The sequence below is a fragment of the Corvus cornix genome, chromosome 3 (assembly GCF_000738735.6).
Source record: "Corvus cornix cornix isolate S_Up_H32 chromosome 3, ASM73873v5, whole genome shotgun sequence".
NCBI lineage: Eukaryota > Metazoa > Chordata > Aves > Passeriformes > Corvidae > Corvus > Corvus cornix.
In genome coordinates, this window is record NC_047056.1 from 47,119,381 (window position 1) to 47,132,126 (window position 12,746).

The 12,746-nt window shown below is 38.8% G+C and overlaps 1 protein-coding gene across 2 annotated transcripts in view; it reads right to left on the reverse strand.

Moving 5' to 3' along the window:
* Nucleotides 1-12,746, reverse strand: part of TAB2 (TGF-beta activated kinase 1 (MAP3K7) binding protein 2) — a 62,655-nt gene that overhangs the window by 10,614 nt on the left and 39,295 nt on the right. Inside the window, exons 2-5 of one of the 2 annotated variants that reach the window (XM_039568690.1) lie at nt 12,052-12,342; nt 8,699-10,208; nt 1,897-2,057; nt 1,159-1,252 (exon numbers count right to left, since the gene is read on the reverse strand). In XM_039568690.1, coding sequence (XP_039424624.1) covers nt 1,159-1,252; nt 1,897-2,057; nt 8,699-10,088 — 1,645 coding nt within the window. In that variant the 5' untranslated portion in view covers nt 10,089-10,208; nt 12,052-12,342. The remainder of the gene's footprint in view (nt 1-1,158; nt 1,253-1,896; nt 2,058-8,698; nt 10,209-12,051; nt 12,343-12,746) is intronic. The other variant, XM_010399150.4, reaches the window with a different exon arrangement.

Genomic DNA, 12,746 nt, shown 5'->3' on the forward strand with positions numbered 1-12,746 from the left:
TAGTCATGCCAGCAATACACTTTAAGAAACTTATTGCCCAAAATATGCAATATAAAATAAGTCAGAGACAAAATCTAGCAAACCAAACTCCTTAGAGGTATCCTTCTGCCACTCTTTAAGATAATTTTGTAAGTAAATCTTAGTTGACTTTTTTCACATTGCAACTTTACTCAGAGATATCTTACCTACTATGCAGTGTATTATACATGCTTAGAATTAAAACTCAGACGAAGTTCTAAATGCAATTTACTGTAACAAGCAAAAAAACATCACCCACCATTCACTCTTAAGGTCAGGTTTTTAGTGCAGCATTACATTCAGCACACCTGTCTACCTTCTCCTGAACTGCAAGTACATTGTCTGAAGGAGAACTTTTGTGGCTCATGTCCCAACTGATCTAACAGCTCACTGCTGCTGAAATTGGGAAGTATTAGTTCCTTCCCTCTCAGTATCTCAGTTCTCCCTTCCCGTGCCTCTCCCTCACATCAGCTGTAGCAAGCTTTTCCAGCAATGCAAGAGTTGTAGCTTGGCTGGTGAACAGAATCAGCTCTGCAAAGGGTCTAAAAAACTACTACAGAGTTCAGTAAGTGGCAAGAGAGAAGCAGGAAGAGAGGCGGCTTTCTTGCTGGCAGCTCTTGAACTAGCTCAGCTGTCTCTTAATTTCACCCCCAGGAGCAAAGGCTGAGTCCCTGCAGACAAGTAAAGCAGAGAGCATACTGGAAGTTACAACTGCACTTTATATTTGCTAACTTGAGAGGCTAAATACAGACAGAGGTGGAAGACAAAAGAGAGAGATGGACACATATATATAGTTGTATCATTCAAAAAACTTGTTCTCTCTCTTTGATACTCAGATAACGCGATCTCCCCCCCTCCCCCCAGCACTTAATAAATAAATGGCATCACAAACTTCTCTCTTCTGAGCCAAGTATGAAATAGGAATGACTGTGGGATTACGAAAATCATATGGCCAACAAAAACAACAGACTTTAAAGACAGTTACTTCCTTGGTTTCACTCAAACTAATGTGAAGATTTTGCAAATAGTGTGGTATATCATTTATGTCATCATTTATGACACAGACCTTTTTGAAACATGTGGACAGTGAAAAAAAAAAATCAACATTTACAGTTACTGATGGACTAAGACATACTGTACCTCTTGCTTGAAAAAGATCAATCTCTTTGGTTAGGCAATCTATGTCTATCTGCAGCTGTCTGTTACAACTTCTTAACTGTTGCATTTCTTCCAGCTGAAAAAATAAATCTGCCTGTTAGTCTAATTTTCCCAGTTTAATAACAGTTATCATTCACACACAGGTAGACAGCATTTAGTTATTTCAGAAATGATGATAGAAGAATCTTCCCTAATGACCACCTTTCTTTTAATCCAAGCATAATCTTAGAAAAAGCTTCCAGACCCACTGAATAGTTCTCTCTCACCAGAGTTCAGAGCTGACTGAACAACTCCAAACAGCAGACAGGGCACAGCCAGTGGTCTGGTCCAGCAGATCAATGGATGATCAGAGAGCACTGAAAACTGGTGCATTAATCAGTTTATTTGAGCTCAGTATATGCACAAAGACCAAAAAGTACTTAGTGTGATAGCAGTATGAGTATTAAGTCGTAGTCTGAAATGCTAGAAAGGATTACCAGGTCAAACCTTTTGTGACTGTCTTTAAAAGCAATACTTCATAAAGTGATCAGCAACCTGCAAGGTTGTGGTTAAACAACACATTTTTAGTCCCTACTCTAAACTATACTGTTTACCAGCTTAAATCTAAGTATACTGCCCATCCCTAGTCTATTGTCAATATATGAATAACCCCTCTTTCAATTTATTGTGACAGACCACACTTGTGGTTTAGGTTTATACCCTACAGACATTTCAACTTACTGATGGAATTTGGGAAACAGAATTCGATCTTTTCAGGCGCCTTCGTGTTAGATTATTCTCCATTTCATTGACCTCTGATTTTAGTTTATCCAACTTTTTCTTTTGAACCTCAAGTTCTCGTTGAAGTCGCTCCATCCTGGCCTTCTGGTGTACCAGTAAAGCTGCAATACATAAAGTCCCATTTTATCTACTTTATTATCCTCCACATGGCAACACCAGATAAAGATGCAAGTTAGGATTCTTTTGGGAAAAAACAGACAAAACCACTATTACAGACTGCTTTTCCATTCTCCTCACAAGAAAATCTCTGCCATAAGACAGAAAGTGCTGTTTTTGAAATCAGCACAAACTAACTACAGACAAGCGAATATGAGAAAGACATACAACATAATAAATGGCCATGCAATATTTAACTATAATCTGTAAAAACCTACAAGACTGACTACCCAAAGCCAGCAACTAATATTTCTTTGTGTATTCAGCCTAACCACTGTTAAACAGGTAACATGAAGAGGATTTCAGACAGACAACTGCAATATGGAGCACTACATATGCTTATTGCAATTAGGATTGGACCCAGTGTTCATCATAGTAGGACCCATCAAATGAAACCAAACCAGAAGTAAGCACACCACTAGCAAACTGTGATATTTATCAGCAGCTGGATGGTGCAGAACCATTAGTTCAGCTTCTAATTTCTAACACTGCTTACTATTTCTAAAGCAAAAGGCACAAGGAGACCTCATTTAGAAACAATGAAGTTAGCATTTAAACCAGTTTTTTAAAGGTATGAAGAACCTAAGTAGCAGATGACACAAATTCATGCAATCTAATGAGTTCATTTCATTGAAGGCACATTTACTATCACATATCATCACAAAAGCAGATTTCACTGCTCAAAGTAATAATCACCTTCTATAAAAATGTATTTCATTAAAGAAACCAAAGAATCATTTTAACTTCTGCGCAGCCATTCATTCATCCATTAAACTAGTAATTCATATAAACTGTGATCAGTTTCACAGACTATGAATACTTTTATATCACCCTGGAAATTAAAAAAAAGTAGCAATAACAAGGTATTTTAAAAAGATTGAATTTGCCTCACAAAGTCTTTAAGCCAAACTCTAGCTGGAACATGATGCTTAGATCCTCACGATTTCTTCAGGTACCAAAAAACTAGAAGCACTCAAATCTGGTTGCCTAGGTTTCCAAACTAGTAGCAGGAGAAAAAAATAGCACATTATAAAGATGCAACTTTCCACATCTTTGGCAAGAACTGTCTTCTGCTCCAGCTCCTGCCTGTTCATTCATTCATTCACACATCACATTTTGTCTTCCGGAGGTTCTTCCAAAGGAGGAACCATGTCAAACTATTTTGGAACAGTGTAACAGACTGTAAGGCCTTACTCAGATCGAGCCTAGGCTTTTGAGTCACATGTGTTCACAAGATACTGAAATGACACCTGCCTTTTGCTAGGTTTTGTACAAATCAGAGAAGTTTTCATAAACAGACACCTTTATTTTGGGTCACAGTAATTGCACTACAGTAAAAATTGCAGCTGTGCTCATATGTAATATAAAACCATAATAACTGAAATCTCAAGATGGATTTTTGTTGAAGACTTGGAATTTTCAGGTAAGTAATCTCAATAGACAGTCTCTCCTCTCAAAAAGCCTTTTACAAACAAATGTAGCTGCAACTCTAAAGAAAGGAAATCAAAGACTACCTTGCCTCTACTCCTGCAGGGAGCATACAAGCCCTTTCTCCTGCTACATTTTATTTCCACTTTTAGACATTTCTGTTTTCATTACCTTGGTAAGACTGCTGAGGCACCACAGCTATGCTCCACTGACCAGACTCAGAACTCTTCAGACCTGTTAAACTGTGGATGCAGGCTGCTGGTGAGTAGCCAGTGCTGCTGGATGTGGTAGGTGAAGAGCACAGTTACCAGAATATCAGGTTGCACGGCATGGCATGGCCTCAAGAGTACAACTATGACTAAGACTTTGCCTGTACATCCCCCACCTCCTTTTTTGTTTAAGCTACTCTTGTAAAGGAAAAAACCCACCATTTCTCATTTCGATGTTCTCCCACTTGTGAGGCTGGGAAATTTAGCGGTCATTACAGAACTGCACAAGGAGGAGAAGGCACTGATGGATGCCCACAGCACTACTACGTGCTTTTCATTTTCATGCCATGTCTGAAAAGCTATGTAAATTATTCTCATATGAGCTTTGTGACTACCATCTGACAATTTCAAATCCCAACAGGTTTTAAAAACACACATTAAAAATTACCACTATGATTAAAGAAGAATCACTTGATATCATATACTATTCTTCTATTATTAAAAGTAACTTTGATAAGGAACTTGGAAGAGATTGGTTTAAGTAGAGACTTCCACATATAATTTGGTAATTTTGCTTAAATACCAATTTGGCAGCTGCAGGAAAACAGTGGTGGGGGAAAGACAAAACCCCCCCTGCCTTTCAGTGCGGTATTTATGAATGGAAACTGGCAATTTAAGTATTCAGCTCCCTCTAGTGTTGCTCAGAGCAACTGAAAACGTTCAGAAAAACTGCAGTTCAATTTCTTAATTAAGTGCAAACAGGATACTTGGCACATTAAGTTTTTTGCACTTCTGCACGTTTGCATTCAGCAGAGCGCAGTACACTTCAATGCTCTGGCAGATGCCACTGTTTCCTCTGACATTCAAAGTGCACATTTTTCACAAAAATGATATATATCATCATATTACAGGGAGCATGAAAGTCTGGAGGACAAAAGTTCACTCTTCCTCTCCCAGAGACCTTCTCAGTCAGGCACTAAATATACCTTTAAGTTTGTAAATGTACGCATAACTGTTTTCTCAAAGACTCTGTGCATGTGAATTTTAGAGTGTCTTTTGTTATTTTAAGTGTTTCTAAGATAAATTCTAATCTAGGAATACAAAGATTTCACTCTATTCTATAGACCTACTATTTCTTAAATTTCTTAGTTTGCCAGATATGGAGGGGATTTCTGGCAATGCAATTACTCTGTGGCAGGAGGTTAATGAAGTCTCAAAACACACTTATGCTTATGCATGCTTTCAAAACCTGTATTTGAAGCTGCACAAAATTCAGTCATTTGATATGCAAATTCAGTAGTTCAAACTGATTTTTTTGTTCTCTCTTTTCAATACTCCCTTCACTTAATTTTTAAAAGGAGCTTCACTGACGAGTGGGGCCGGATATACAGAGCCAAATACAAGGTGGTATTTTTTTCTTAAACCACATGATGCAATGGGCTCAGAGCCCCTTGGAGTATGGGCCACAGCTTTATCTCATTCAAGTCCTTTTTCTTAAACATCTACAAGGACTGGCTAAGAATTAAGGAAATTTGTTTCCTGCAGCTTTATTTGTTTTTCTAAGTTTTAAAAAGCTCCAAGAAACCAAATCAAGAGCTGTGCAAAATGTTAATTTACTAATCTAGTTTATCAATTAATTACATTAAAAACACAGTGGCAAGAATTGCTAAGGAAACATGCATCCACATATATAACTATAGTTGGTACCAATGATTCACTCAACTTTGCACACCATCCTCTTTCAAATTAAAGAAAATACTATGAAGAAGTCAGACAGTCAAAGACATGTAATACTTAACCAAAGGACTTAAGCTCTCTAGTAAGAAAACATCAACCTAATGATTTTATTACACAATTATGTATTTTCTTGATTGAATGCCTTCCCATTATACAGATGGAAAGCTATATGCAGAATGAGCAACTATTAAATAACTGTTCAGCCTCATTACTCATCACACGACTTGCATGCTTACAGAGTGTCCATCACAAAAATGTATGAGTACAGAATTTTCAGTTTCTAACAGGATTTCACTTTTTTATCCGTAAGACACTTTATACTAAACTGAATTACATATATATTATATATTGAAATCTCACTTAACTACTTCATATTAATAAAACTAATTATGAATTGTAATCTCTGCTAAATAATGGGAATACTCCTGTGCAGAGACAGAACTGATACTGAAGAGAGGAATATAAAAATGCATCCCCTTTTGGCTGTCCTTCTGGGCATGCACCTAGCATTATTCTTCTCACAGCATTATGAATTCTTACTGACTTCAATAGGGGACACATGCACTCAACATTTCCACAAGCAAGTCCTCAGTATCTCAAACTAGAGTCCTAGAAAACAAGAAACACCCCTCAGCAACCAGTTTTGAAAAGTCTGGTGACAGCAAGTTTCTTAGGATCACAGAGTCAGTGCCAGAGATACAACCAAGCCTTCCAGGGAAATGACACTGATTTTATCTGAGCAGTACGCACTCTTTTACACATTATATAACCTCCAGGTTTGGCAGAAAAAAAGACAGATCTGGGGCAGCCTTCTATTACCCCCTGTGACTTTCTTGGGAGGCAAACCAGAAACATAATCATGGAAGGAGACGGGAGTGCCTACACACACCATAATCAAGTAAAACTTCTTAGATGGCAAGCACCGGCACCTAGAGAGAGGTCCAACACATCTTCTGTTCTCCTGGGTTGGACCATGCATATAAATGTAAAGTAAATAAAAAGAGCAAAGGAAATTTCCTTTGACATCAAAGCAACTCTACCTTCCACCTCAAGGTTTCTTTTTCCCCAAACCAGTTCTCCCTGCCAAGATAAGGAGCATTCTGGCAGAAATGGAAAAGCTGATGAAAATGCATTTTTCTCCAATCGTGGCCAGAGAAACTACTCATCTTCTCTGGCTAAAATTAAACTGAAACAAGCACCTAGCATGGAAGGCTTCTGGCAATTTGGCTAAATTATAAGCAGTTTAGAACACAGAAGACATCAAGTAACTCAAATCCCTTTTTGTATGTAAGAGGAAAAAACCCCACTGCTAAGTGTAAGAAACATGTTTAAAAGCAACAATTAGGATTTCCAGACATCAATACCATACAAGTAAATCTATCACAGACTTCTCAACTTTCCAAATATTAATGATAACAAAAATGTTAGAAATACTGCACTTATTGCAGAAATGGAGCACATATGACAGAAATCCAAAACACCTCTAGATGTAAAGAACTTCAGCAGCACAAGTGAACTTTGTAGTGAAGGACACAGAAGGATGGTGTCTTCCTAAGGTCCCTTGTACCAGCCCACGTCATACATCTACACATCATCTAAAAGCTGCATCTTGGTGTCTGGAAGAGCTGGGCTCCACAGCAGGTAGGAGGTCAATGCTTCTGGAATTCTAGGTTGTGTATCAAGCTTGCCTCATCTTGATAAGCAGAATGCTGATACCTGCAGCTTTTAGAGATTGTGCAGGACGTTACAGTGGCCATCACTACCAAGGGTACAAGAGATAAAGAGGCAGACCTGGCAGAAGTCGGTGCCCTCAGAAAGGAAAAACAGAAGAAAGGGACAACTCCCCAAAAAGTACCAAAAATGAAGTTTTGCAAACCCCTAAAAAGTACCCAGCTTGCTTGGGAAGCAAGTTCATGATCTAGAAGAGTGTTTTAGAGCCTAAGTACAAGATTGCAATTGCTTAATTTCTGGGTATATGAAGTTTTCCAGGACTAAGACTAAAACAGACAGCTAAGTCTTCCTCCAAAGTAAGAAAAGGAAATACGACCGGGGGGGGGGCAATTTGTTTTGCTTACCTACAGATGAATTTTCTGAAGTTCTTTATGCACTGAACATAAGAGAATGTAAGGATGATTAGCTTTTTGGTTTTGACACATAATCTTTAGAAACTTTTGAGTTAGGATTGACTATTCCTCACCAAAGATGATTATATCCAGAAGTAGTGCACAAGCTAGAATCGCTTTTTGATTTACTTCATTACTATAGTACTCCAGATGCAGACCTGGCTTTCTGTGTCTTGATCACTGTACTTACTTACACAAAATAAAATGGCAAAATTCATCTGAAAAATGTTTACAGTGGTCATGGAACAAGCCAGTTTTTTTAGTTCTGAACTGTTTACTAAGTCCAGAGAGGACCAGTGAGGTCAAAGACAAATTATTTTGACAACCTATCATGAATACTGCTTAAATATCCTAAGACTCATCCCACATCTTTATATAAAAAGCTTACAGCAGAGTTAATAAACTATCAAGCTGGTCATAAAAGCATGTACACCCATGAAAACAGAAGGAAAAATATTAACAGGTTATCTTGCTGTACCACATATTCTAAATTTTACTCTTCCATTACCACTGAACCGTTAAAACAGATTCCTTTGGCTTGGCGCTCCTTCTCACATTTTAAAATGTAACAGAAGTATCACGACTTTAAGCATTTTATTGTCAGGCACAGAGTAGGAAACATGGAGGCCAACACTTTATCCCACTAATTGCTTTTGAAGTCTGCTTTTCCTTCTTCTTAAATAACACTTGCAAAAAAATAAAAGGGGAACATTATCCAATGCAAACAGTATCTCAACTGATTCAAAAATCTGACAGTGGAATTGTAGCTTTAAATCACTCGGACAAGTCGAACAAACGTACACGTTTCTTTCAGAACAACATAAAAATGAAGATGGTATGACTCCATTAAACAGATAACGTACCTACTTAAGACAAACACAAGAATATCTCCAAATATTCAGTTTCATATCTTTACCATAAAAAGAAATTTATGATTTGCTTATAAACCACTTTTATTTATTTAGGAAACACTCACAAATGCTAAAATTAAAGATATTATATTAACATCACAAAGGTTCCTGTTCTGCAATCTACATACTGAATTGACAACCTGGTCAAAATCTCTACAATTTATATTAAGAATATTACCTTGCGTGTAGGCAGCATCATCAGATCCCATACTCAATTTCCGTGCATCACTGATCCTATCCACATGTGCTAAAACAGGGTCAGTAAGATGCTGGATACCCTCTGGTTCAACATAGTGATCAGGAAGGTTTAGAAGGTTTGTAGGTTCAAAAGTTGGGGACACTACCCCTGGGGAAACTGCAGGGGGCTTATTTGGAGAAACTGTAATTTTAAAAGTATATTTTGTGTTAGGCTGCGTAACAACCACTCGAGGAGAGGTTGCAGTGGTGCTGTTGCCCACTGCTCGACTCTTGGGTGGATGGTGATGAATAAATGCAGGACCCATGCTTACTTGACCAGACATATTCCTAGCAGTAGTAGATACTCCAGGATTTGTCGATATGAAAAGTGTGGGCTGGTTCCGCACAAGCTGATCATCTCCTGTTGTGGCATTTGCTGAAATGTAGACCTTGGGCTGACCACGTGTGATCACTTCATCAGTATTTGGAGGACTGGCCGATATGTAAACAGTGGGCTGACTTCTACTTAATGTCTGGCTGTTGAGGGAAGAGGGAACAGTGGAGGTGCGAGGGCCAGTTGAACGCAACTTAGAAGAACTGTTTCTTTGTGGCGGTTCAAGTTTGATTTCAATTTGATTTTTGCGAGGTCCTGTGGATATATTCTGAATGTTGTATTGGCTATGAGCAGAAGATTGTGAGCTACCAGATGAATGAATCATAGGTGCTTGTGGAGTAGTAGGAGAACTGATAGGCATGTACACATGAGAAGTCTGGTGGCCTTGCTGGTTTGGCTGTGTTGAGTGTTGCGATGAGGTATGTGGCGTAGTACTGGATGTAGGAATAGTAGTCCAGGGACTTGGCTGAGAAGGCTGGTACACTTGCTGAGGGTGCATGGGATTAAACTGAGATGCCCAGCCTGGCTGCTGCTGTGTCTGTCGAGTACCACTAGGAGCTGTGATGTAAGGCCTAATATAGATAGAATTTCCCTGGGGACTGTTAAGTACAGGAGGAGGTACACCATGTATGTGCAAAGACGTTGGGGTATTGCGACCAGGCTGAATGTTTGGGGCTAAAGTTACCATAATGGGGTTGAATCTGGGTGTTTGTTGAGACAAGTTAGATACTCCTTTGCTGCCTAGGTGAAATCCAAGATGCTGCCCTGGATTAGAAGCACTAACTGTATTAGCCATCCCAAAGACATTAAATCCTTGTGGAACCTGCGCAGGTGCTGTCTGTGGCTCCTGCTGAAACAGTTCATTGTTGGACTGACTGGTTTGAAGGTGTCCATCACTAACACTGTGAGCTAGAGTCCTACTTCCATTCATTCTACTTCCTTCTCTTCCATGGTGATAGATGTTCTGTGACTGCAAATCCAAATTAAGAGATGTCATGTGATTTCGTAGTCCAGGAATCCCAGAATCATCCGAAAAACTTAGGTCTCCTTCACCGTAGAGATACTTTGTGCTCTCCTGAGAGAGAACTGCACAGCAGGCATCCAAATTATTGTTATTCTAAAAAAGACAGATGAAAGTTTGACATTACTGATAAAATACTCTCATAGTTACGTACGCATCCATCCAATCATAACTGAAAAATTAACAACGTAACATCAGACAGAAAGCTTTAGGTGGCTGGCTAGCATAGCTGCTCTACACACACAAGGGGCTTGCATGTGAAGCTCACTGTTCTGGGAACAGTGACTCAGCCAGTGGCACCAAGAGTGGACGTCTGCAATGTCTCTGAAGCAGTGACAGGGAGATCCCGGACTTTGACAAGCTAGCTTTATACAGTATGATACACCTTGGATGAATACTCTCCCTATTCCTTCTCAGTTTCAGAACCATCTTCAGCAGAGACCAAATCTCTGGCTTTAGGGAGGAAAATGACAGCAGGAATAGAGTCACAGCATCTGCACAGTATTGGTTAATAACTTAAAAAGAGAAATAAAAACATGTTTATTTTAAATGTTTTCCCAAAAACTTCAATACCAGTTATGCATTACCTCCTGCTGAAAATGGAAAGTGAATCTTACGAAGAGAAGAAACACGCTGACCCAAGGAACTGTACATGACTTCGGAAGAAATGTAAAAATTCAGTTTATACAAATACAGCAGGACTAATCTTTTGTAAGATGATCTAAAACCCAGAGGACATTTGTACTTTCATTTTAAACCACTGCTTGCAAAGCTTTTAAATACTTATGTTTGTACCTTTTAAAACCTGTAATAGGATGACTTAGAATAGAAACCACAACCTAGCTAATTCTTTAAGAACATTTCAGAAGCAAACAGCTAATCTCTCTTCTCTTTTTCCACGTTTACTAATGTTGTACTCAGATCTTCCCAATTTAGTTTCCTACAGAAGGATTTTTAGAAAGAGTGGACATACATCAGTGACATAATTTCTTCATACTGTGCTCTGTCTGTATCACTTTTCCCACAGAACCTCCCACCCCCCAAGAAATAAAGGTTAATACTTTCAGCCAGAAGAGCCCCTGTTCAGGCCCATGTTATTAACACTAAATAGGTGGCAAATCCATCCAGCACATAGAAACAGTTACTCGAAAAAAATGCAAGTGATCAAGGAAAAAAAATTGCATATGCCAAGTAGCAACACTATCAGTTAGTTAAAGAGTAACACAACCAGATAAATTGATCCATGCTACATGCTTTCTATTATGTGATTTTTGTTAAACCAGCAGACATTATTTCTCATTCTTCAACCATGACGGAGGTGACAGCGTTGTGCAGATATAGCAAGATTGCCTCTACCTTACAGATTTACAAAAACAAAAAAGAGAAAAGAAAACAGAAGTGGGAGAGCAATGACAAGGCTAAACTTCACCCACAAAACTGTAACTATCTGTTCATACAGACCAGATGCAGTTCTGAATTCCTCCAAACTAAAGCAAAAAAAAAAATCCCCAAAAAACCCCAGCCACAAAACCTTTTAAAATAATAGGATTCCCTAAAGGCTATCTAACAAGCCAGCTCGATATAAGGATTGCTGCAAAAACGTATTCAGATATATGAAACTGGATCAAACGATGATATGCATATTGGCTCTAGTTTGGAATAAGCACCAGAGGACAAAGTAATCAAAGGAAGTTAGTAGTGAAGAAAGGAAACACGCGGACAGAACAGTGGGTAAGAGAAGATAAGAACAATAGCCTGGTATTTGTTGCAAAGGAGAAAAGGGAGCCAGAAAAGGGAAAAAGATAGGATGCCACAGAAAAACAAGCTAGAAAGATCTCAAAGGCAGATTCTGCATGAACTTAAGTGAATTAAAATTATTAACAGAAAGGCCAAAAATACCAAACCAAAAAGGAACAGGCCAAGCTTGCCAGGCCCTTACATTCAGGTTGAATGCATTTCTTTGGACAATTTTTTTTTTCTTTTTTAAGGCTGCATCCAATCAATTCCAAAATTTCAGTGACGTCAATGAGAAAATTGGAGAACTCAAAGGGGAAACGGGGGCACATGGAACCCCTGGCATCTTCTGGCTGGCAGAGGCAGAGTTTCAACCGCTTCTAGCTCTTTACAGATCAGAGAACCGGTTGATGGCAGAATTGAGCATATTCCAGCAAAACAATACCCCTCATCTTATCTCTGCCCATGTCCCAATTGAGTTTAAAATGTTGGCACCCTGAAAGAGAAAGAAAAAAAAAGAAAGAATAAGAATGTTGGAGGGAAACGAGGAAGCAAGGAGAGGACGTAGACTTGAGGAGCAGGTATAGAATGCTCCGGACACAAAAAATAGAACAACAGGGAATAATGTCCACAGACTGTGGGCACTGCAGTGACTCCTTTAAATGAGGAGAATGGGAGAGCTGAATGCAGGAGGCATGTTGGGAAGAACAGGATGCAAAACTTTGTAGGAATATTCAGTGCTGTCAGCCCAAAACGTTTTACTCCCTAGATTAAGCAGGTTTAAGTCTCCTCCTATTAGCTCTTTGGTGGTCCTCTGTTTTTAGCATGCAATTTATTGTTTAGGTATTTCAACAGTGGGCTATTTACCCCAAGGTATTTTCATAATCTCGTTAGCCTTAA